We start from the raw sequence: 23,905 nt of genomic DNA on the forward strand, positions 1-23,905 counted from the left end.
ATGCTCTACGACAACACTTAGTGCCGAAGCAATTCGTACGCTGGGTTCAATTGCTCTACCACGATTCGAAAAGTAAAGTTTGAAGTGTGGCGGGTGTATAAAAATAGTTCGGGTCTCTGCCGGTGTTCATCAAAGAAGCGCCCTCTCACCACTCCTCTTTGTTCTTGTTATGGACACCGTCACACGGGACATCCAACATCCAGCGCCCTATACACTGCTTTTTGCAGATAATGTTTTCCTAGCATCTGATAGCAAAAATGATTTCGAGCAACTTGTTCAAAAATGGAATGATCGCCTCATGCAACACGGTCTCAGATTGAATTTAAACAAAGCTGAGTTTTTAACGACCGATCCCCATGAAACAGGCACAATCAGTCAGCGGCAGTGATCTGCCCAGAACTGAGCGATTTAAATACCTCGGATCAACGCTATCAGCCAATGAAGAACTGCATTATGAAATTGCTTCACGCATTAACGCAACCTGGATGAAGTGGCGTTCCACAACTGGTGTCCTTTGTGATCGACGTATCAACGAACGTCTCAAATCTAAAATTTCCCGCAATGTCGCCCGTCCAGTCGCTCTCTATGGTTCTGAGTGTTGGCCAACCATAAAAGACAATGAACGGCGTCTTGCGGTAATGGAGACGAAGATGCTACGTTGGATTAGTGGCGTCACACGTTTAGATCACATCCGAAATGAGGATATCCGCGATCATTATGGGGTTGCACCGATCGTGGAAAAGTTGCGAGAGAGGCGTCTTCGATGGTATGGTCACGCAATTCGTGCAAACGAGAATTCACTTGCCAAGATTGGTCTGAACATCGAAGTCGATGGAAAACGACCAAAAGGCAGACCTAAGCAACGGTGGCTTGATACGCTGGATGGGGATTTGAAAGCCTCGAGATTGCACCCAGATCAGGCATTCGATAGAGCCAAATGGCGAAGCCGATCACGACGAGCCGACCCCGCTTGTGAACGGGACAAAGGCTGAAGAAAAAGAAGAAGAAAAGATGATTTTTCTAGGGTACATAAGTACCCTTATTGGGTCAATTAATTGGTTTCCTTTAGGAGCTGTTACGGAAGTTGGGTGCTGTTCATGGCCTCTGGCTCTCGTAAGAAGGTTATCCGAGCACACATATTTATTTTTGTTTTTTTTATTTTATTTTAGTTCGTTTTTTACTTGATTGTACAATTTATCTATCCTCTTCTTACTTTTGATAGTTTAATCATTATCCAATGCTTGCGTTCACTACATCTCACTCTCCCTGTTGGCACTGATGGATAGAATATTGAAGTCATCGGGTTTGATGTTGCTTAAAGGGATCAAAATACCAAAATTGTCTTCAAAATTTTGACAATCAGCATCAACTTGACAAATGCTTGCAATATTCTCGGTGTTGCATATCTGAACCTCAAAGTTAAATAAGCGGCAGTGATGCTATGAATCCTGAACTCCGCCATGCTATTAACATAGTGAGCTGGTCCCAAGTCCAGGTAAAGGAGGAGGATTTGAGGTAGCGTACTTTGTACTATCCTCAGTAAAACAAAAATAAAATGCTGAGAGTTTAGTTGGAGTTACTCCGCCATGCTTCCTAGCGGATCTCTCTTAGTGATGGGTCCCGCGACAGCCCAACCAAGAAAGTTCATACCATGTCGTTACAAACAAAATGATCGGATTGAGTCACAAGCCTCGGAAAAATGCTAGGGCGTCCACCTCAGTCGACGCGGCAGGACGGGCCCCGGTCCTGTCGAGAAATGGGCAAGGGTTCTTGACGCATGGACGGCGTCAGGATGTAAGCAAGTTAGTCCGAGCAAAACAAATACGTGTCAGCGGCAGTGACCTGCCCAGAACTGAGCGATACCGGTCAAAGCTATCAGCCAATGGAGAACTGCGTTATGAAATCGCTTCATGCATTTACACAACCTAAATGAAGTGACGTTCCTCAACTGGTGTTCCTTTTGATCGATGTATCAACGAACGTCTCAAATCTAAAATTTACCGCAATGTCGTCCGCCCTGTCGCTCTCTATGGTTCTGAGTGTTGGCTGACTATAAAAGACAATGAGACAATCTTGCGGTAATGAAGACGAAGATGTTGCGTTGGATTAGTGGCATGACACGTTTTGATCACATCCGAAATGAGGATATCCGTGATCGTTACGGGGTTGCATCGATCGTGGAAAAATTGCGAGAGACGCGTCTTCGATGGTATGGTCACGCGATTTGCGCTAACGAGAATCCACTTGCCAAAATTGGTCTGAACATCGAAGTCGATGGTAAACGACCAAAAGGCAGGTCGAAACAGCAGTGGCTTGATACACTGGATGGGAATTTAAAAGCTTCGAGATTGCATCCAGATCAGGCATTTGATAGAGCCAAATGGCGAAACCGATCACGACGAGCCGACCCTGCTTGTGAACGGGACAAAGGTTGAAGAAAAAGAAGATGCTATGAAATCTGATGACTCCTACAAGCTGAGAAGTGGATTTCCTTGGAGCTACGAAGTGTGTTAGAGTTCGGGAGATGTGTAAAGGTTGAGGGAGGTCATGTGGAGAATTGAAGGATCCGTTCCTTCTAAGAGTTTATAGCAATGAAATTATTCAATCCATTGTCTAAAATTCACTAATAAATTTATGTCGGAAAGTCTTCTTTTATTAAATCCCCGCAATCAAGTCCTACAACCGGTATTGGTGTTAATTTAATAGTAACCATGGTGACAGCGAATATACAAATGTAATTTAATCCGTAACAAGCACATCCACTGTTCCTCACGTACAACTCTTCATGTAAATTTGAAAATCCTACTGGGGATTGCCTGTCTACTAGTCTCAGCTTCTTAATTGGTGTGGATAAGCCACTGAGATTCCCCTCACAAACTGTACAGGTGATTCCCAATTGATTATCCACTCGAATTAGCTGCGAAGTGACCAACTTGTGTGCCTATTATAGGCAACACTACAAACAACCCAATGGAAGCAAAATAGCAAAACAATACGAATTCTGTGGGATGAGTTCCGCGAAGAGAGAATGGCATAACCCACTTGCGGTCACCTGCGCACGTTGCAGGCGAGGAATACCTTGTGGTTAGCACCTCAATCGCATATTTCAAGACGCTGAGATTGACTCCGGGCAAAAAGATAACCCACGGACGGGGAGCTACTAATCCAAGACGATTATATAATTAGTGGCGCAAAACCGGTCTCTGAGGTAAACACAGCGGTGCGGAGTGGTGACTTGGTGAGCTTGATGTTGGGCAAACGCTCCTTCAAGTTCGCTTTGGCACCAATTTACTGGCTGTTGACGTTGATTTGCACGTCCGCAGGCACCATTGCACTACTTGATGGCGACTGCCCTAGTCCACTTGTTGAAATGAGGAAGTCCCACATTAGACCGAGTCAACGACGGGCTTTTACTTTCGTTCACTTAATTCGCAGCTATTTAACGTGAATTACCCGGTGATGGTTGCAATGCTATTTGGCGCAATATCGGCATCGAACGTGACACATTTCATAATTGCAGTTCGAATGCAAAGGGACATCTGGGAAGGTCGGAATATATCCAAATTAAAGCATATTTACCCATCCAATTCGCAGCCAGTCATCCACAACAGCAACCTGTCGACCGTAAATATAAATCTGAACGCCAGCCAAGAAACGATTATTGCATTTATTTAGGATTTTTCACTTTTCCACTTCATGCGAAACACATCCAATACGACAAAAACATGATGAACACTTCGCACTACACTTCAATGATTTCTTTTTTCGTTTTCTAGATAACCGTTAGTGAGGGGGAAACTCGTCACAGTCATTAAAACCACAATTGAATTTCAGATATTATGCAAATTTCAATTAGTCAGAAAACTTGAAGGTGGATGATAACAACACACCCAAACGCTCTGTACTTCCCGAATCGACTGACATTTTCGTTGTGCTTTTCGCATCAGCTGAGAAGAACTGATAGCAAATTTCATGTGTAAGAGAATGAAGAGAATGAAATGTTTTGAAGAAAGAGAGAGATTGTATTGATTTCAGAGAGTGTGGTGTAGTGATGGTTGGTTTCCGAACGCTACCTGCCAAGTGACAAATGTCGTCAAGATTCATTTGACATTTCGCTGCTGTTTGTGGTGTGTGAGTCCCGGCGCCGATAAATTCGAGAAATTTGGTAATAATTTGGTTTGTATTTCAGTGTCTTGCACTGCATTTCGTTGAAAACAGTTGTGTTTATTATGAATTCATTTTTTTAGATTGAAGAATCATCGATTTTGAAATGTCTACGCTTAGTGGACCCATCAGTACAGCGAAGGACGCCTTGAGTCAGGCGGTCCAAAGCCATATAATTCCGAATCAAGAATATTTGCTGCAAGGATCAATCTTGGATTCATCGGTGGAACATCTTCTGCATAGACTGAAGGGATTATGCGACAATGTTGACACTGGACCGGAACCCTTTCACGATCATGAAGTTTGCATGAGCCTGAGGACGCCGAATCAGGTTAGTCTTCTTGGATACTTTATACGGAAAACGTCGAAATAACTGATAAAATGGTTGTATCTCCTTCTTGTAATTATGAGTGTTCGGTTTCCGTAACGCTAAGCCTCCTTTTGACACATTACTTCGGACTAGGCTCGCCTCAGGGAGCCTGCAAGTCAGGGAACTCCTTTCACCAAATCGAGAGCCGAGGACGAAGTCAATTGTTAGTTCAAAGGATCACCTACCATTCGGTCGATCTCTATCTTTTTCGCAACAAGAACCTGAATCTGAGAAAGCGCAAAGCGGCTCAATCTATCAGCGTTTCTCAGCACCTTTATAACAACTGTTGGCCGTAGAGAGCTCCCTTGAATCTGCTAAAGTTGTCGATGAATCCCATCCTAAATTCCGCAAGAAAAAAATGTGAACGACGCTGTTCAACATTGCAGAACGCACAGACAGGGAATTGTATCTTCCTAATCCTGTGCACGGAACCTACATGCCTACATAGAAGCTGGGTAAAGAAATAATCAGACTAAGTATGCTCCTCCTGTGGGTATGCTGTCGTTTTCCGCGAACAGTCGCCTCCCTTGAGTTTCTTCCTTTGCACTTGTAAATCATTTAAAGTTCCTTAACAAGGGGGTAAGCGGAGTCACTCCCGCGATAGCCATTACTATCGATTCTGAGACAGCGCAGCAGACAGACACCATCCCCAAAGCTCTCCTTCTTTGCGCTTACACAAATTAATCGCGGTTCACCTTCTTGCAAAGAGCATCAGCCCTTAGTGCGCGCCATAGAACAAAACGGGCTGCGTTGTATTCATGAAAAGACGTCTCCTGCTAAAAGTAGGACCCCGAAGTTTGTCATGAGCCGATTTTATTGAAAGGCGCATCCTTCTTTTGGGAAATCACGTTTAAAGATAAACAAGTCAAGAAACTGGAACTTTACGCTTAAGGTATAAAAGGTTTTTCCCTATATGAGGAGCATAACGCAGTTCTCCATTGACTGATAAAAGTGGCCTGCCCACAACTGAGCGATTGAAATACCTTAGGTCAATGCTATCAGCCAATGGAGAATTGCGTAATGAAATTGCTTCATCTTCTTCTTTTCCTTCAGCCTTTGTCCCGTTCACAAGCGGGGTCGGCTTGTCGTGATCGGCTTCGCCATTTGGCTCTATCGAATGCCTGATCTGGGTGCAATCTCGAGGCTTTCAAATCCCCATCCAGCGTATCAAGCCACCGTTGCTTAGGTCTGCCTTTTGGTCGTTTACCATCGACGACGATGTTCAGACCAATCTTGGCAAGTGACCGTGCCGTCGAAGACGCCTCTCTCACAACTTTTCCACGATCGGTGCAACCCTATAACGATCGCGGATATCCTCATTTCGGATGTGATCTAAACGTGTGACGCCACTAGTCCAACGTAGCATCTTCGTCTCCATTACCGCAAGACGCCGTTCATTGTCTTTTATGGTCGGCCAACACTCAGAACCATAGAGAGCGACTGGACGGACGAAATTGCGGTAAATTTTAGATTTGAGACGTTCGTTGATACGTCGATCACAAAGGATACCAGTTGTGGAACGCCACTTCATCCAGGTTGCGTTAATGCGAAAAGCAATTTCATAACGCAGTTCTCCATTGGCTGATAGCGTTGACCCGAGGTATTTAAATCGCTCAGTTCTGGGCAGATCACTGCCGCTGACAGTGATTGTGCCTGTTTCATGGGGATCGGTCGTCAAAAATTCAGGTTTGTTTGAATTCAATCTGAGACCGTGTTGCATGAGGCGATCATTCCATTTTTGAACAAGTTGCTCGAGATCATTTTTGCTATCAGATGCTAGGAAAACATCATCTGCATAAAGCAGTGTGTAGTGCGCTGGACGTTGGATATCCCGTGTCCTGGATTAAGTGGCGTTCCACAACTGGTGTTCTTTGTGATCGACGTATCAGCGCACGTTTCAAATGTAAAATTTCCCGCAATGTCGTTCGTCCTGTCGCCCTCTATATTTCTGAGTGTTGACCGACTAAAAAAGAAATGAACGGCCTCAAGAATCTATACCTGGAAAAGAACGGCGCGACCGCATGCATGCATGAAAAGGCCGGAGATGGTTACTTTCGAGGCCCCAGAAACCTGGGAAGGAATATGTTTTCGGCAAAATCTTTTTAGTGGCATATTCGTAAATACATGCAGATTAAAAAATCTATTGAAACTGCAAGTGTTGATCCTCCCTTTAATGCGGAAACTGTAGCTGTGGTTTTTTTCCGCTGCTGCTTTGAATTACCCAAGAGCTCTCAAGGTACTCAACTGTTGGTTTTGACTATTTCATAATCTCGCCGAACCATACAGAACGCAGGGTCGAGATTTTATTTTTAGTCAAGATGACTGTGTGTGTGCGTGTGTATGGTGGGGGAGAAGCTACAGCTTCTGAGCACTCAGGCCGTGTTGGCCCATTGTACTCGCAACCCCCGTCTAACGGAATATTCCGGATTCGTTAACGTATCGCAGGATTTCCGTTAGTGGATGTGATGCTACCCGTCGCAATTGGAGAACATCGGCACCAAAGATCTGATGCCTGATGCGTCCATAGGCGGGGCATTCATATAGGAAATGCTCCATGGATTCCGCTTCCTCATTACAGGAGGAACACGTATCATCTTCGGTAATTCCTATTCTGAACATATGCCCAGCTAGTGAATTATGGCCTTTCAGAATGCCCACAATACACATGCAGGTCCTCCTGCTTTTCGACAGTTTGTTGTGTCGAGCAGCATTTAGGCTCTGCCACCTGTCATTATGGGAAACTTGTTCCCAGTTTTTGAAAACAGATTTAGCCAATGCCACTGATACCCCAATTGCTGGCTCCGGTCCCTGCATAGGGGAGATTGACCCCTCTTTCGCGCTTCGTCTGAGATTTCATTTCCCTCTATGCCACAGTGACCAGGTACCCAGAGTAGTTCCACCGTATTGAATCTAGACATAGAGCTCAAACGGTTTCTGCATTCCTGAACGATTTTCGAGGTGATCAAAGGACTGCTCAATGCCCTCAGCGCAGCTTGACTGTCACTGCAGATTGCGATGCGCCTGCCCTTCCACCGCTCGTCAATCACCCAGTTTGCCACCCTTAGGATCGGATAAACTTCGGCTTGAAAAACCGTTGCATATTGTCCCAAAGGAAAAGCCCACTTCTCGTTTTTATTCGAGAGGTAGACTCCGGCTCCAGAACCCTCTTCTGTTTTTGAGCCATCGGTGTAGAAGACTTCCGTATATCCCGCCACGCATTCCTCTGGGTCTTCCCAGTCCTCTCTACGCTTCAGGGTAACTACATATCTTCTACCAAACAGATGTATGGGGACACGAGAATCGGAAGGCATTGTAAGAACTGGATTCAGTCCTCCCAGTAACTCTTCCAATGCTCTGTGCCCCCCACATCCGTTGTTTTCCCATAGATCTAATCGAATTAGCCTATGAGCTGCTCTCATTGCAGTGCTTTGAATGAATATATCCAGTGGCTGCAAATTGAGTAGTGCATTCAGAGCTGCGCCGGGTCAAGATGACTACTTCGGTATATTTCAGTGCAAGGCTGAGAACATGAGCAGTCATCCTTCCGCTTACTCATCACATCAATATTTCAACTCCTCTTTGTGCCTACTCAGTTGATCTACGCAAGCGTTAACACTTGCCTTCTGCGAGTAACCGGTAAATGCGTCGAGAACTAGGTCCCTCAATGGGGGAGCACTAGCTTGTTCGCATTTGCCCGGATAGGCCCGGGTCTTGGCCCCTTCTTATTTTTCAAGGAGAGGACTGCTTCTCCCAAGTCCCAAGTGTGCGTCTCCCACGCTGTTGTCACCAATCGAAACTAGCCCATCTTTTTGGCATTAAGTGAACAGGGTTTCGCCAGATTCTGGAACTTTCTGGTGATCAGTTTGTAACCGAGTCTCCAAATTGTTTATCGCTGTGGAATTTCATCCTGATCCGCACCTTGCCATTGTGGCGCATACCAAATCCCGGTTATGAACGTTGTTCTAAACGGCAAAACTAATGACATTATTTCTGTAGGCTGGCAACGGAAGGTGTTATTTGAAATAATAAAAACTTGCCTTTTCTATTCGCTAATGTTATTCATTGGTCTTGCAAATACTCGTTCCACAACTGGTTCCCGAAATATCGGTATTTGCAAGACCAATAAATAACACTAGCGAATAGAAAAAGCAAGTTTTTATTATTGTGTTTAAAACCACGAGCTTCGCTTTCGCCGCCATTACTAGGATCAGTTTCCTTCTTGAGAGCCAGTACTCATCTAATTCGTTATTATATAGCCGCTGAAAAGCGTTATCCCTAAATACCAAACCCAAACAAAGGCATTGTCGCGGCCTTGGACCTGAAGTCGGGCGCCGTCCCGAACTCAGCGACAGCGGTTCGTAATAAGTCTGGGTCTTTGTTCCGATACTGTTCGCTGATTAACACTAGATCCACTGCGAACTGCAGCGCTAGCATTGAAAGTTACAATCCGTAAGGCTATTCTGTTTTTAAAGTCCGTTTAGGATTTAGTTTCCCAGACTGTACTGTTTAGACAGAAAGTACAGAACTGTTCCAACTCCTAAATCAGACAGATTAGGGGTTCCTCATGCACTGCCGCGTTATCAAGCATAAGCATCTCTTGTCGCGTCGATTGCAGAGTGTGCCATTCGCTACTTTGTTGTTTTGTTTCAGGATAACGACATTGTCCAAAAACTCAGGGTCTTATTTAGTTTATCCTGAAGAATCTTTTAAAATGATCTCACGGGCTTGTTTCTGTTCACTTTCGGGACGAGTTTTTCGTAAATCTTCTTCATCGCAAGATACTCACCAATGATTTTGTGCACAACAATTTTATGGATTTCTAGGGTACTCGCGATCACATGAATGCTTAACGCTTGTCCGTATTCGACAAATCTCACACATGTTTCTCGTTGTCTTCGGTTCTCGAAGTTGCTGGATAATCTGCACCGAGTTCTTCTTCAAATCTCTCCTGGCTTTCTTCAAACATTTTGTGCCATCTAAAAACTTAAGTTTGTGATAAGCTTTCATTATCGTACGCTTGGCGAATTATTTCCAATATTAATGCAGCACATTTTCCGAACCGAGCACAAAACTAAGTTGCGTAATGCGCGTGATGCAAAAATATTTCCATTACCTAAAATATACAGCTTGTATTACCTTTGCGACGGTAGGAAGCACGCAGATACCCCTTGAATTGGCGTACTCAAGACGGGTTCCCTTCTTCGGAGTTTTCACGATCATTCCCTTTTTCTACTCACTGACAAACATTTCACATTGCCAGGATTTATGGATGAGTGCAAGAAGCAGAGACTGCAGGGATAGCCGAAGTTGCGATGAACACTTGCACGGGGAGACCGTCAATCCAGGGGGGCAGTCTGTATCCATATGTTATGCTGATTAGCAGTTTCACCGACGAAAGGTGGAACTTCATCAGATGCAATACGGTTGACAACTGTGGTAAAATGCTCTCTTCAGCTTTTAAGCTGATTGTCGTCATGGATGAGGATAGTTGACTTTTGTCACAGGACCATCAAGAGATCTGCAAGCACCTGCAAGTTCTTTCGTGATGCGGTATATGGTAGCGAAATCGTAGTTATTTGCTGTAGCTTCTGCTTCCCTAACAAGCACAATAATGATATCTCGAGATTTTCTGCTTCAATGTCCCGGGAGTCAGCCGAATCCCTTACGTTACGTGATCAACAACTTCGTCGGCCCAGTGCTCATAAATATTCTGTGGCGAGATTTGATAATTTTCCCACAGTTGAAAGACAGCTAGGTCGCGTAAGTGAACTATCCACAGGGGGTCAGGAGGTGCTTACAGGATGCCTGGTTGGACCGCTAAGATGCATCAGTGGCGGATCTCCGGTTAGACCGCTAAGATTTTCAGGAAGACACGTGTTTTGAAGCACTCGTGACGGATGTGCATAAAACTAGATGCTACTGTCCTGAAGTGAGCCGTTTATTCAATAGCTGTTAAGTTATTATCTGGTGGGCTACGGAAACACTATGCCAACAAGGCAAACGCTCCTCAGCAGGCGATTCAGAGAAAAGGACGATAGTGTTAAATGACACCGTCACACAGGATATCCAACTTCCAGCGCCCTATAGACTGCTTTATGCAGATGATGTTTTCCTAGCATCTGATAGCAAAAATGATCTCGAGCAACTTGTTCAAAAATGGAATGATCGCCTCATGCAACACGGTCTCAGATTGAATCTAAACAAAACTGAATTTTTGACGACCGACCCCCATGAAACAGGCACAATCACTGCCAGCGGCAGTGATCTGCCCAGAACTGAGCTCGGGTCAACGCTATCAGCCAATGGAGAACTGCGTTATGAAATTGCTTCACGCATTAACGCAACCTGGATGAAGTGGCGCTCCACAACTGGTGCTCTTTGTGATCGACGTATCAACGAACGTCTCAAATCTAAAATTTCCCGCAATTTCGTCCGTCCAGTCGCTCTCTATGGTTCTGAGTGTTGGCCGACTATAAAAGACAATGAACGGCGTCTTGCGGTAATGGAGACGAAGATGTTACGTTGGACTAGTGGCGTCACACGTTTAGATCACATCCGAAATGAGGATATCCGCGATCGTTATGGGGTTGCACCGATCGTGGAAAAGTTGCGGGAGAGGCGCCTTCGATGGTATGGTCACGCAATTCGTGCAAACGAGAATTCACTTGCCAAGATTGGTCTGAACATCGAAGTCGATGGTAAACGACTAAAAGGCAGACCTAAACAACCGTGGCTTGATACGCTAGATGGGGATTTGAAAGCATCGAGATTGCACTCAGATCAGGCATTCGAAAGAGCCAAATGGCGAAGCCGATCACGACGAGCCGACCCCGCTTGTGAATAGGACAAAGGCTGAAGAAAAAGAAGAAGTGTTAAGTGAGAGATATATAAGCACTTGCAAAGCAATCTGAGAAATACCACGCGGAGCAACAAAAGGAATTGTTTCAGCTGTGTTAGAAGGCAGACATATACCGCAGATGTATGGCCACCGCAGGTAATAACTCCCACCTTATTCTCTAATAATAAAGCCTATAGGAAGCAAAAAGTCGTGGAATCCAAGAATTCGCAACATTCATAATCATCGCAGAAGAGCTGCAGGTTTGAAATGTATCCGCAACAAACCAGGCAGTAAAGACTAGGTTCAATCTACTGTTAGTACGTTCGAGGCATACCTGAAAAAGGGTATATACATTGCCCAGTAGAAAAGGCAGAGATTGGTACTGATACTCGAACCTCGGTCACAGCAGTCCAATCACCATATCGCCCGGAACATAATGGAGAAATGGACGGATGGATGAATGGAAAGGGTCATCTAAAACAGGCTTCTATCCATCCACCAACATCAGTGGTCTGTCCCAGTGTTAGTACGGGTTTCGGCGGTCCTATTTTGTAAGATTCGTCCTTAGTGTTTATAATTCAAAAAGTCGCTTTAGTGCTTTTCGAGCACTAGTGGTATATACAAAGTTCATGTATCTGCCCTCCCATGTAGGTGTTAAATTTTTAGCGGGAATTCATATTTTGATAACAATCCCTTCTGAATAAAAAAAACATTTGCTTATGTGGTGTGCGGGAGAACTGTATATCAGGCACGAATGCAATTATATCATATAATAATTTCAATAATCTCAAATCCTTTCCAATTTTAGATGGCCCTACAGCTCCGTGTACGTCGATCTTTAGATTGTGATGCACCACATCAACTGCGATATATCGGTCAAGCCGAATTAGGTGACCGATCAAGACCAACTCTAGTGCGTTCCAGCATTGATGTTGCATGCACCTCTACAGTGATGGATTTCCTTACAGAACTGGGCTGTCGGGTTGACTTCGAATATACTAATCGCGGTAAGACCTTTAACTTTCAACTATCTTCTATTGGATCATATTTTCGATAAGATTGTGATATTAATATGTAATAATCCTCTGTTATTTGTACTCCAGGTTACATGTTTCGAAAGGGACGGATGAAAATTACAGTTTCGAAAATATTCAAGACTGGGTCGAATAAACCGGGTGAAATGGGACCAGAACCAATATCGCAAAGTTATTTGGTTGAGTTATCCGTTCTTGCGCCGACCGGTCAGGATGCAATTGGTGAGGAGATGCGTGCTTTTGCGGAACAGCTCAGACCACTGGTGCAATTAGATAAAATAGATTATAAGAGATTGGGTTAGATATAGTCAAGATTTTAATATAATGAAAGGGTTTAGATCAATAAAGGTCTAGAACAGGGAGACGTTTTATAAAAAAAAACCTTGTTTTCTCTTTAGTAAGAGGTGATCAAAGGGTAGTATAGATAGGGGGAAACATGGATTGGTACACACGATGGAGTATAAAACCTGGGAAATGCCTGCTGAACCAACACCAACAGCTCTACTACCAAACCATATCTCCACTTCCACGTGGTGACCGCTGTCAGCTCTTTCTTAACGAAAAGCTGCAGACGGAGAAGGATGAAGGCGAGTCTCCCGCGCCTAAAAACGGAAAAAGGAAGCCTGGGAGAACCAACAAGTCTGTGAACTAGAAAAGTACAGGGAGCAACCGCACCAGGCACGGAAATTTTACCAACAAGTCAGCAGGATGAAGCCTTACACACCTCGATGCTCATTCTGCCTTGACAAAGAGGGAAATCTGATTTCCGACAGAATGGTCATATTGGAGCTATTGGTTGAGTACTTTGATGAACTGCTCAACAACCAGAACATCGGCAAGTTGGAGGTCCCGCCAACTGAAGAAGACGGACAAAAACTGCCACCACCGAGTATAGAAGAAAGTGTCCGTGGAATTCATCAGTGGATCGATCGATGGAATCAGCCGAATTGGTTAAATAGGAAGGCGACCAATCACACCAAGTGGTTCATCAACTTGTGCTCAAGGTGTGGGACAGCGAATCAATGCCTGACGACTGGCAAAGAGGCATTATTTGTCTCATACATAAAAAGGGAGATATCACACAGGGCAGCAATTATAGAGGTATCACGTTGCTGAGTACCATCTGCAGATCTATCTCGCGGCGCGAGATCTTAGGCTGCACATTAATGAAGGCAAGACAAAATATATTCTGGCAATGTCAGCACCAAAAACCAACCAATCAACTACATCAAACCACACTGGTCAAACGGGAAGAACAAAGATAGGAGACTACAACTTTGAAACCGTTGATAATTTCTCCTATGTAGGGTCAAAAATCACAACCGATAACAGTTACAATGATGAAATCGGCGCACGGTTGTTGGCAGCCAACAGAGCCTATTTCAGTTTACAAAAATTGTTCCGCTTAGAACGTCTCACGATAGGGTCAAAGCTCTTACCGTAAGAAAAATTGCGAACTCTTGGCCGCGTTCGAGAGAAGAATCTTCCGAAGAATTTTTGGCCCCCTATATGAGGATGGACGATTCCGTAGTCTACATAACGACGAAATCTATGAGTGATACCACGACCGTCCGGTTGTGGATAAAATCCGGCTGAATAGGTTGTGCGGGTCACTTAATCCGTATGAATGAGGATGATCCAGCCCGGAAAGTCTATAAGGGCAATATCTATGGTAGAAAAAGAAGAGGAGGCAGACCCTGCCTGAGATGGAGCGATGGCGTAGGCCAGGATGCCAGACAGCTTTTAGGGATATCGAATTGGTGGACCTCGGCACAAAACCGGGATGTCTGGAGTTTCTCATTAAGGCAAGCCTAGACCGGATACTGGTTGTTGCGCCGTTGAAAATGATGATGATGAAGGGATAACATGACAACGAGGTTTTACTTTAATAAGAAGTTTGAAACACGTTGGAGTAACAAGGCAAACTGTGACATACGGCTTAAACCAGCAACTGATTACTTAGTACACTGACCCCAACAGCAGAGAGAGCGGGTGCCGGTGTCATTGGTCCAAGGAAAATATACTTCAAGTCAATGGGTAAGCACACTAGCATATTCCAGGCAGAAATATACGCCATAGACAGATGTGTTTCTTTTAATCGCCAAAGGAACTACAGAGGGCCTTGCATTGGAAAAAACCGAAGTAGTCATCCTGACTAAGAAGAGAATTCCGACCCTGCGTCCCATATCGTTCGGCGAGTCGATAATCGAGTCAAAATCGGCGGTAAAGTACCTCGGGTTGACTCAAAGATGAGTTTTTCTGAGCAAATCCAAGCAGCAGCGAACAAGGCTGCGGCTGGAGTTTCGGCGTTGAGTAGGCTAATGACAAACATTGGGGGTCCTACGTCTAGTAGGCGACGTCTCCTGATGAGCTCAACGCAGTCTGTCCTGCTCTACGGCGCAGAGGTATGGGCTAGCGCTCTTAACAAGGAGGTATATCGTAGACGCCTCGCGCAAGTACAGAGACGGGGAGCTTTACGGGTGGCGTCTGCGTACCGCACAGTCTCTGAACCGGCCGTGATGGTGATCGCGGGAGTTATCCCCGTTGCCCTTCTTGCTGGGGAGCGTCAGGCCATATACAAGCGCAAGGGAGATGAGCCAAGGGAGGTGGTTGCTCGCGAAGAACGGCAACACACTCTAGACGAGTGGCAGCTCTCTTGGCAAAATGAAACTAGAGGCAGATGGACTGCGCGGCTCATCGGCAACTTAGGTGCGTGGCTGAATCGGAAGCATGGTGAGACTGACTATTTCCTTACCCAATTTTTAAGTGGGCATGGAAATTTTCAGTCTTACCTGCACAAGATTGGAAAGGCGCGTTCTCCGGATTGTGTGTTTTGCAATGGAGTTGTGGACGATGCCCACCACACTTTTTTTTCTTGTGGAAGGTGGGATGGGGTTCGTCAGCAGCTCTATTTAAACACAGGGGATCTCTCTCCAGACAACATTGTGGAAGAGATGCTGAGGACTGCTGATAGCTGGAACCGTGTTGCCCATTACGTTCGGGCCCTTCTCGTTGCTAAGAAGATAGAACTCGACCGGTGGAGGAGCCGGATGGCAGAGGGTTCCTTGAACTGACAGTTTCCTTCCTCCTCTCCCCTCCCGTTGGTGAAAGGAATTCCCTGATTTGAAGGCTCCGCAAAGCGGGAGAGTTCGGGGGCTGGCCCGAAGTAATGTGACAAACGGTTCCAGGCTAGCTCTCTGACGATGGGGAGGTGTTTAGTTGGTAGTCCGATGACGTACCGAATCGGGAGTCCAACACTGTGTGCGTAAATGCATTCACCTACCCTACCCCAAAAAAAAAAAAAAAAAGGAACTACAGAGGGCAGAACTTTGCTTTTCTCACCGGCAGCCAAACAGCGATCAAGGTACTTAGGTCCAACCAGGTGAACTCTAAACTGGTATGGGAATAGGGGCCAACGATTTCGTCCAGGGCAGAGGCACCTCATCAGACGCTGCCTCACCTCTGCCCTGGGAGCATCGTGACCGCAGTGGCTATTGACTGTTAGTCCCTATTTTTTATGGTTGGGTGCCATGTCCCAAACGAGGGATCTGTGAACCAAAAAACGTGAGAGTAAGTTGCTCTCCATTTGGTCCGGTCCAACATCAAGTGGATGTGGACTTAGGATCCCTCACTATCCTAAACAATGGTATGGGAATGGGTTCCAGGTCATGTTGGGTTGGTAAGCAATCAGGCACCGGACGAACTAGCCAAGAAGGGAGCAAGGATGCCTTCACACGGGCCAGAACCTTTCTGTGGAATCGGAAACGGGTTCATGGCTATGACATAAAAAAAAAGGAAGAGGAACGGTTGAGGGAACTATACTGGGCGGGCCTACTAGGAATGGAGCAGTCCAGGGTGCTTATTGGGGGATACGAACTCAAGCGCAGAAAAGATTGTTTAAACCTCACCAAAAAGAACCTCCGAATCATAGTGGGAATTCTCCCTGGTCGCTGTCGACTGAACTATTACTTATGGAAGCTAGGGATAGCTACGGACACTGCTTGCAGTTTCTGTGTGAAGTGTGATGAAACCTCTATACACGTTTTGGGACAGTGTTAGGATTATCATGAATAGAAATTAGATCGTTTTGTTCTAGCCCTCCCCAGGAAGGCCTCCGTCCACTCGATTATTTAGGGTCCCCCATTATATTCGAAGCGGCAGGGGGTGAATGCTTAGATTCGGTGGGCCGCCGCAGGGCCACCATGTCATCTGGCCCCCATGAAGAAGAAAGGAAGACGCGGGCCACTCGTCGCGTAGGTGCCAAAATCAGCTCAAGGTTAGTCCTTACCCGTCCATCTCGCTCACGTTAGTTTTTTTTTTGTGATTTTGTCCCCTCCCTTATTAGGCCGTTTGGCAGTTTAGCTTCTTTTGTGAAGAAATTTTTGGAGGTATCAACTCGCCTCGAGACTGCATGTCTCGGTTTAGTTTTTTTTTGTATCGAGTGTAGGTGCTCAGAGGTGGCGGCGAGGAAGATGGGGCGGCAACCCTATCGGCGAAACCAAAACCAAGTGGCCGAGGAGAACCTCCATAGTGGTGGCACCGGGAGACGCTGTAACCACTTTGGTTTGCCGGCCGTGATTCAGTAGGCGAATGCTCCAAAGGCCTAATCAGGGCGATCAGATCCGAGTCTGCACGGGGACTCATCTGATGTGGCAAATTGGTCACGAAACCTTACTAGGGGTATACTGGTACCATGGGAACCAGGAAAGCCCCTGGACTCTCATACTTCGCGTGAACTCCTGTTGTATGTGAGGACAGCTCGGTTATTTGCGGTTGGCCCTCCTAGGGGGAGTCCATGGTGATTGTGGTTATGCTCAAGCGAGAAGAGACTTTCGGGCCTCGACGTGGTGTTGCGTATCAACACGGGTGCCGTACTCCATAGTTCGGTAGAGATTTAGGTAATTCTTGCATCCACCAGTATGAATGCTAACCCATGCACTGTGTCCTGACAGGGAAATGATATTTGCGGGCCAAGAACCCCGGCCCTCACCTCGCCGAACTGCTAGCATTCGGGTTAGCTCCAGTAGGTGGCTTCCGGTTCCATATACAGTATTATCTTGTACAGTCGGTGTTCACGACTGGCATATATGTTAGGGGAGTTTGGTTGGTTGACAGCGTTGGTGACCGCGTTAGTGCCAAGGTGATGCAATGCCGTACTCTCATCGTAGCAAAGTTAGCGCCCAACGTGGGGTCATACTTGCGTTTGTAACAGGATATGGCTTTTCAATCACTTCTACTCTGTATATCTACGCAGTACGGAAGAGGCGACAATCCAGCGCTTCTGTCCTGGTCTGGGAAATTCAACCTCATTATTATATCCCCAGCAGGGGATATATGGAGTTTACAAGGACCATTTACTTACTTGAAGGCAAAGTAACCAGATCTTCTCACTGATATCAGGTACAAAGTACATACCTCATTTTCTTAAAAACGGTTTACTATACTTGCTCCCCTTGTGCACTTGCGCTCATAGCCAAGAGCCAACAATTTACATTATTCAGAGGAGCATTTTTTAAATCAAATGTCGGCGACTACTCGTCACTATTCAAAACATCCCAAGAATGCATTTCCATTTATCGAAATATTGGTAAACCCAGCGAACAATTGCGCAACATCAACGACATTCGTGGCTGCATTTTTCCGCTGATATCACCTCAGCAGCCATCGTGGATGAATGTGGAAAGGTAAAAAATGGCACGAAACCAGAGCACGACCTTGACGGTTTACAGCCAATATTCGCAATAGATAGGTAGGCCTGCATTCGTATGCACTTTCGTGCACTCGTATCTATTCGAAGTGCATTGAAAAGCGAGTGGTACGCCCAGCAGTCTACGACTAGCTGCAATTAACGGCTTCACAAAACCATAATGATTGCATGCAATTTGTGGTGCATTACGTGTTGCTGCAGTTGCTGCTTGCAATTAACATTAGTCATAGGAAAACGGCGAGTGGAAAAATATTAGATTTATTTCTTAGTAATCTAATTAGTACGGGAAGAGTGGATTCGTTTATTTCCTTTGATGTCATACAAAGAATGGTGTGCGTCTCTGAAGCAGTTTGAGATTTTGATAAGCTCTTTGTGTTGATTTAGCGAATCTGTGGGAGCCAGAAGCTGCTTTGATAGACAGTGAGATTAGCAGGAAAACTATTCGTTCAAATTGGCGAGATTCGTCAGGATGTGGATTACTTTTAAAATATCATGACCCAGATCTATGTAGCATATACGAAACTTTTCCATGAAAATGCATTCGTAGGGAAATGCCTATGACTATGCTCTTTGAATCAAAAAAAAAAAATCATTTGATAGCCAAAGCAATTACGAGTCTAATTGTTGCGCTGCCTAATCCTCAACGCTTGGACAGTATGCAAATGGTGATCCCAAGGCTTTCGATAAAATCGCTGATGTGCGAAGACTGGATAAAAATGACTGCATATGCCCGTGTATGAGTTTCTGAGGTAGTATTATCATGTTCAGGATGTCCTTCACCCATCCATCTCGATCCATCGACAGCGTTCTCAGGCCTTAAGCGTAACATAGCCATTCTGACTAATAGGTTGGTGGGGTAGTGTAGGTGGTCTTCAGATGGTGAAGGCTCATCACCTGTATCAAGTCAAGGAGGATTTTTCTCGTCTGTAACAAGACCCGATCGCGAGAGCCCTTGCCCCAGACGTGCACAAATGCGTACAATATTTCGGCGGTATACACGGAGCACCGACCTATAGGGGACCATGTCGCCAGATTCGGAATAAATTGGAATTTTCGAAGTGGCGGAGAAGAGGGAGAAATCCTTGCCCAGTTCCAGCTACAGCCAGGCTATGGATACTAGATAAACCATTCTTTGCGAACCTCAGAGAGATCCCTAGCTGTAGGGTGGGAGAGCTGTTTTTCTTCATGAATGGTACGAGCTGGCGCTGAAGATTTGATCATAATTTTATTCCCACCTCTTTCCAAAGCAGTCGCGGTCTTAGGAGTTTGTGGCATCAAAACGGCACACTACTGTGCTAATTGGGCTCCCCGGAGTGGTACTGATACCTACCTAACCATTATAATCGCTTTTTTTCGTTAAAATTTATATTACACACACCCCAGAAACCTTTGGAAAGAATTCCCCTTTTGGTCCCACTCTCCTCTAGTTATACTTCGCGGGGGTTTTAAATCCCCATCCAGCACATCAAGCCACCGTTATTTCGGCATGCCTTTTGTCGCTTACCATTGACTTCAATGTTCAGACACGCGAATTACATGACCATACCATCGAAACACCTCTATCGCAGTTTTCCACGATCGGTGCAACCCCACATCCATCGCAGATATCCTCATTTCGGATGTGTTGAAAACATGTCACGCGACTTGACCAACGCAACATCTTCGTCTCCATTAAGGCAAGACGCCGTTCATTGCCTTTTATAGTCGGCCACGGAACCATAGAGAGTGACAGGACTGATGACATTGCGGTAAATTTTAGGTTTGGGCTCGGGTCTTTTCCTGGATCGCTGGAGCTGCCTTCTTGCTCGATAGCATGCCGATTTTTTCCTTGCCATTTTCCATCAATAGTTTGACTGTTCGTTTGCAAACTCTCGCTTCCGGGGCATAGAAGCATCGGATGCCTCCGTCACTGATCGCGTGATTATCGATGTCATTTCTGGCGCCGTGCCATTCAGATCGTCATGTCCTGCCAGAGCTTCAGAAATCGTATCCTGCTCGAACTCTCTAGACGTCCAGCCCGGCATCCCTACCCGCTTCCTGCGAGCATCCAACCCACCACTTGGTCTACCAGCGACTTTAATAAAGGTCGCCTGGTGGTCGCTGTGGGTGAAATACCCACTGGCATACCAGGTGGTTCCCCTCGCCAATGCGGTGGTCACGAACGTGAGGTCGACAATAGAGCCCCGGCCTCTCCCTCTAAATATAAACGAGTTCCCAACATTGGCGAGTAGAACATTCCCCGCAAATGCCGCAAGCAGAAGACGACCTCTCTCGTTTATCCTTCGGCTACCCCATTCACAGGCCCAAGCATTGAAGTCCCCCGCTGTGATTTTCAGGGTAGGACTCTTTGCGTCCAGCACCAAATGGTGCAGTATCTTCCCGTACTGCGCACGTGTTGAAACCAGCTTCTGGAAGTTACATAACTTCCTGAATGGCAGCAAGACGTAGTTGCAATAGGGTTGGCAAATAATGGCAACGTCAACACCCTCCTCTCGGATGGTCTGTGAGAGGAGGTCTTGCGCCGCCCCACAGTTGTTGACATTGATTTGAAACAATTTGATTTGGGCTTTGTATTTAGCGCTATACTGCCCTTCTTTCCTTCGCACAACATGAATTTCGGGCCAGCTGTGCACTTCTTGGAGATATGTCCCTCTCCTCCGCACTTTCTGCACCGCTTTGATCTATCGTGGGCGCTGGTGTATGCTGCGGCTATGTGCCGAAGGTCGAGGCACCTGAAGCATCTCTTCATTTCCACTCGCTCTCTGAGCCGACAGTTGACCCAGCCTATCTTCACTCTGCCCGACGGTAGCATTTTAAAAGCTGTCTCTGCTGGCAGGCTGTTAACTGCAATCAGCGTCCCCCTGTAAGTTTTTGCATTGATTTGACTGCAGACTCCTGTAGTCTCGGAAGCTCGAACACTTTTTCCAGTGCTGCGCGAACATCCTCCTTCGTGGTAACCTTTGCCCTTTTGTCATTAGACTTCTTTAGCTTCAGTATGAGGTCTTCCTTCTGCGACCGCCTAATTTGGTTGACGCTCTTGCCTATATCCCTAAACTCTGGGTCCGACTTAACTTGCTTAAGGATGTCAGCATAAGTTGCTCCCCTTTTTTGGAAATGACGATCACTTCTGGCCGTATCCTCTTCCTCTCCTTCCTCTTCTTGGAAATAACCTTGCTCCATGCTTCATTGCCTCGCACTTTACGCTCTGCCTCTTTTGTAGGCATCACAGCTACCGCCTTTTCTTTGACATCCTTGGCTGTTTTCATTATTTTTCATTGTTCATTTGTTATCAGAATCACATCGCTAGGCTTCTTCCTCATTGTCTGACAAACACCTTGTCCCTCTATCAATCTCACTCGGCCAGATGGTGATCTAAGGAGCACCGAACTCCTGAAAGGATCTGGTACCGAATTAGGTGTCCCCTCCTGGACACCTGCAACCGAGGCAGTACGGTTGCCGGTCCTCGTCGGTTCGCCTGTTCCCAACAACGGCCGGCGTTGGGTCTTTTCAAGCCCTCTATTGTTGGTGTTGTTATTTTGTTGATTGTTTGGGTATTTGCCTCGAATTCAGGCACGGGCTCGCAGCCATGGCAATTGCCAGCAATTGACCTCCCCATACCTTGTGCTCCATAGGAAGTCCTATCTCTCCAGGCGTCCCTTCCCCACTTTAAACACCCTGTTTACCATCAGCAGGCAACCACCGAAGGTTCCGTACACCTTCAGGAGTAGTCCAACCTGCGCATCTTCTGAGTTCGCTTAAACTTATTTTCCGTACGTCTGTCTGTCTGTCCGTCCTAACTCACGTGTTTCCCCTAGTTTAAGGCGCTCTACTTCTCTCCGCGGTTCACCCGTCTCAGGAATACACCAAATTGGCGTGTTGAATTCCGGATCCCGCAGAAACCGTTCACCTCAACCGATCAGCTGCAACCTTACCCGGGTCGCCGTATCGCCCACGTGAAGAGAAACATATACGCCCCACTGATAGGTGCGGCTGGGAAAACCGCTTATAAGATGATACGTCATTAACATATATATATATATATAGCCCAAGAATCGCTAGTATATTTCAAGCAGAAGTACTGGCAATATTGGAAGCTTGTCGATGGTTGGGGCATGTTCTGACCCTCAAGTGTAACATAACCATTCTGACCGGCAGTGGAGAAAGCGCTGAACAGTCTTGGCGACACACTGAAAATCGCCTTCATTTGGGTTCCTGGTCATAGGAACATAGAAGGGGATGAGTGGGCTGATGGACTGTCCAGGCGGAGTTCTGCTCTTGGTAACCCCTCGGTGGGCACAGTTTGTTGAAGGCTGTGCTAAATCAAGGAGGATTTAGCTTGCGTGAAACAAGGCCCGACCGCAAGAACTGTGGTGCCAGACGCTAAAATGGATTCAAGATTACGGCGATCTGTACGGGGCACCGGCCCATAGGAAACCTCGGCCTCGGCATAGCCTCCAATCCGTTGTGCCAAAGCTGCGAAGAAGAGGGAGAAACCCGCAGGCACTTCCTTGCGATCGCCTAGCTCAGAGTGCAGTATGTAAACCATACTTTGAGGTCCTCAGTCTCTGTAGTCGCAGGGTGGGAGTATCTTGTAGGATTTAGCATCGTAAAATGACTCCAATTAAACTTTATTTATCTCTTTTTCACAGATCTCAGCCAGCAGGTTGCCTCAAACTCTCTTCTCACCCAACCGGCCCGAGGGGCTACCAACATAAGGATGGGCTGAAGGCAACATCGAAAGGCTCACATCACAGCGATCATGCGCGTCAACGCAAAGTGTGTGCGACCATGCGAAAATGCATTGCTACATCGATTGTCGCAAACACTTCAGGCAGTGACACGGTGGTTATAATCTGCGGACACATCGATTTTAATTTGAAAACAGTACGAATCTAGACCACTGGAGCAGACTATTACCGGACAACACTCTTCGGACATAGCACAGAGTGCAAAGATAACTGCTTTTTGCATCTCTATGTATAGTCCAGCCCTAAGATCGAGCTGCGCCAAGTTGCAGCAGTGTGTGGGATTCTAGCCACTAAAACCACCCCCACTTCTCCGCCAATATTCTCGCGAGACCACCGTGAAGTATTACTTCGCGAGGAGGGCTCTGGTTTACACCAGCAGAACTAAGTCACACATCCGTCGCGTTTTCCGGGCTCGTTCCAGTACCTTCAGCTTCTCCTGTATCGCAGTTGCTGTTCCGTTTATCGCACTCCAGTTTCCTGCGGATCTCAGCCTCCCCTCCACGAAATTATGGGGTCCGATAACTGCGTTGAGGGCATCGTTAAACCACCCTCTTTCATTCGCGAATCTCGGACAGTGAAGCATATCATCCTCCGGGTTCTCGGGTATAGCGATGTATTTCGGATAGTCTGGAGACTCATCCAATCCGAAGCGATGCAAGTAATTCCTATATCTACCGTGTCTCTTAAGGAAGTGCATTAGGTGATAATTTAGTTCTCGTTGCCTGCGCTCGACCCATCTCTCAATAGACGGGATCGGTGTATGGGTCCAGCGATCTGGAATTTGATAGAGCTAAATGGCGAAATCGATCACGACGTGCCGACTCCGCTTGTGAACGGGACAAAGGCTGAAGAAAAAGAAGAAGTGTATGGGTCCAACGGCCTTTTTCGGAATAATCCCACCATTGCTGCCATCTCCTGTACAGCTCCTTCCTAGTGGCTTTGAAGAAGCCCGCAGTCACTTCGGCCGGATTCACCCTCCATCTCCGGTAGAGACAGCGTGCCTCATTTGCTAGAAGATCCAAACGAATCATTCCTATGATTTCA

General features: G+C 46.2%; 2 protein-coding genes across 3 annotated transcripts in view; one reads left to right on the forward strand and one right to left on the reverse strand.

Annotated features, from left to right (window-relative positions):
* The window catches only part of LOC119654358 (probable low affinity copper uptake protein 2), a 37,414-nt gene extending 33,481 nt beyond the window's left edge, over positions 1–3,933 (reverse strand). The window contains exon 1 of the mRNA XM_038059702.1: positions 3,580–3,933. The gene's annotated coding sequence lies outside the window, so the exon portion shown is untranslated. The remainder of the gene's footprint in view (positions 1–3,579) is intronic.
* Positions 3,934–4,033: 100 nt separating this feature from the next.
* Positions 4,034–12,780, forward strand: LOC119654359 (mediator of RNA polymerase II transcription subunit 18). Of its 2 annotated transcripts, none has more exons than XM_038059703.1 (4): positions 4,034–4,176; positions 4,248–4,495; positions 12,181–12,379; positions 12,476–12,780. In XM_038059703.1, exons 2-4 carry the CDS (start codon positions 4,271–4,273, stop codon positions 12,706–12,708), a joined length of 657 nt encoding a protein of 218 aa, XP_037915631.1. In that variant the 5' UTR covers positions 4,034–4,176; positions 4,248–4,270; the 3' UTR covers positions 12,709–12,780. The 2 variants fall into 2 exon arrangements, with proteins under 2 accessions (XP_037915631.1, XP_037915632.1); XM_038059704.1 differs by having other exon boundaries at positions 4,040–4,165.
* The last annotated feature ends 11,125 nt before the right edge of the window (positions 12,781–23,905 follow it).

This window comes from Hermetia illucens, chromosome 4, assembly GCF_905115235.1.
Source record: "Hermetia illucens chromosome 4, iHerIll2.2.curated.20191125, whole genome shotgun sequence".
NCBI classification, from domain to species: domain Eukaryota; kingdom Metazoa; phylum Arthropoda; class Insecta; order Diptera; family Stratiomyidae; genus Hermetia; species Hermetia illucens.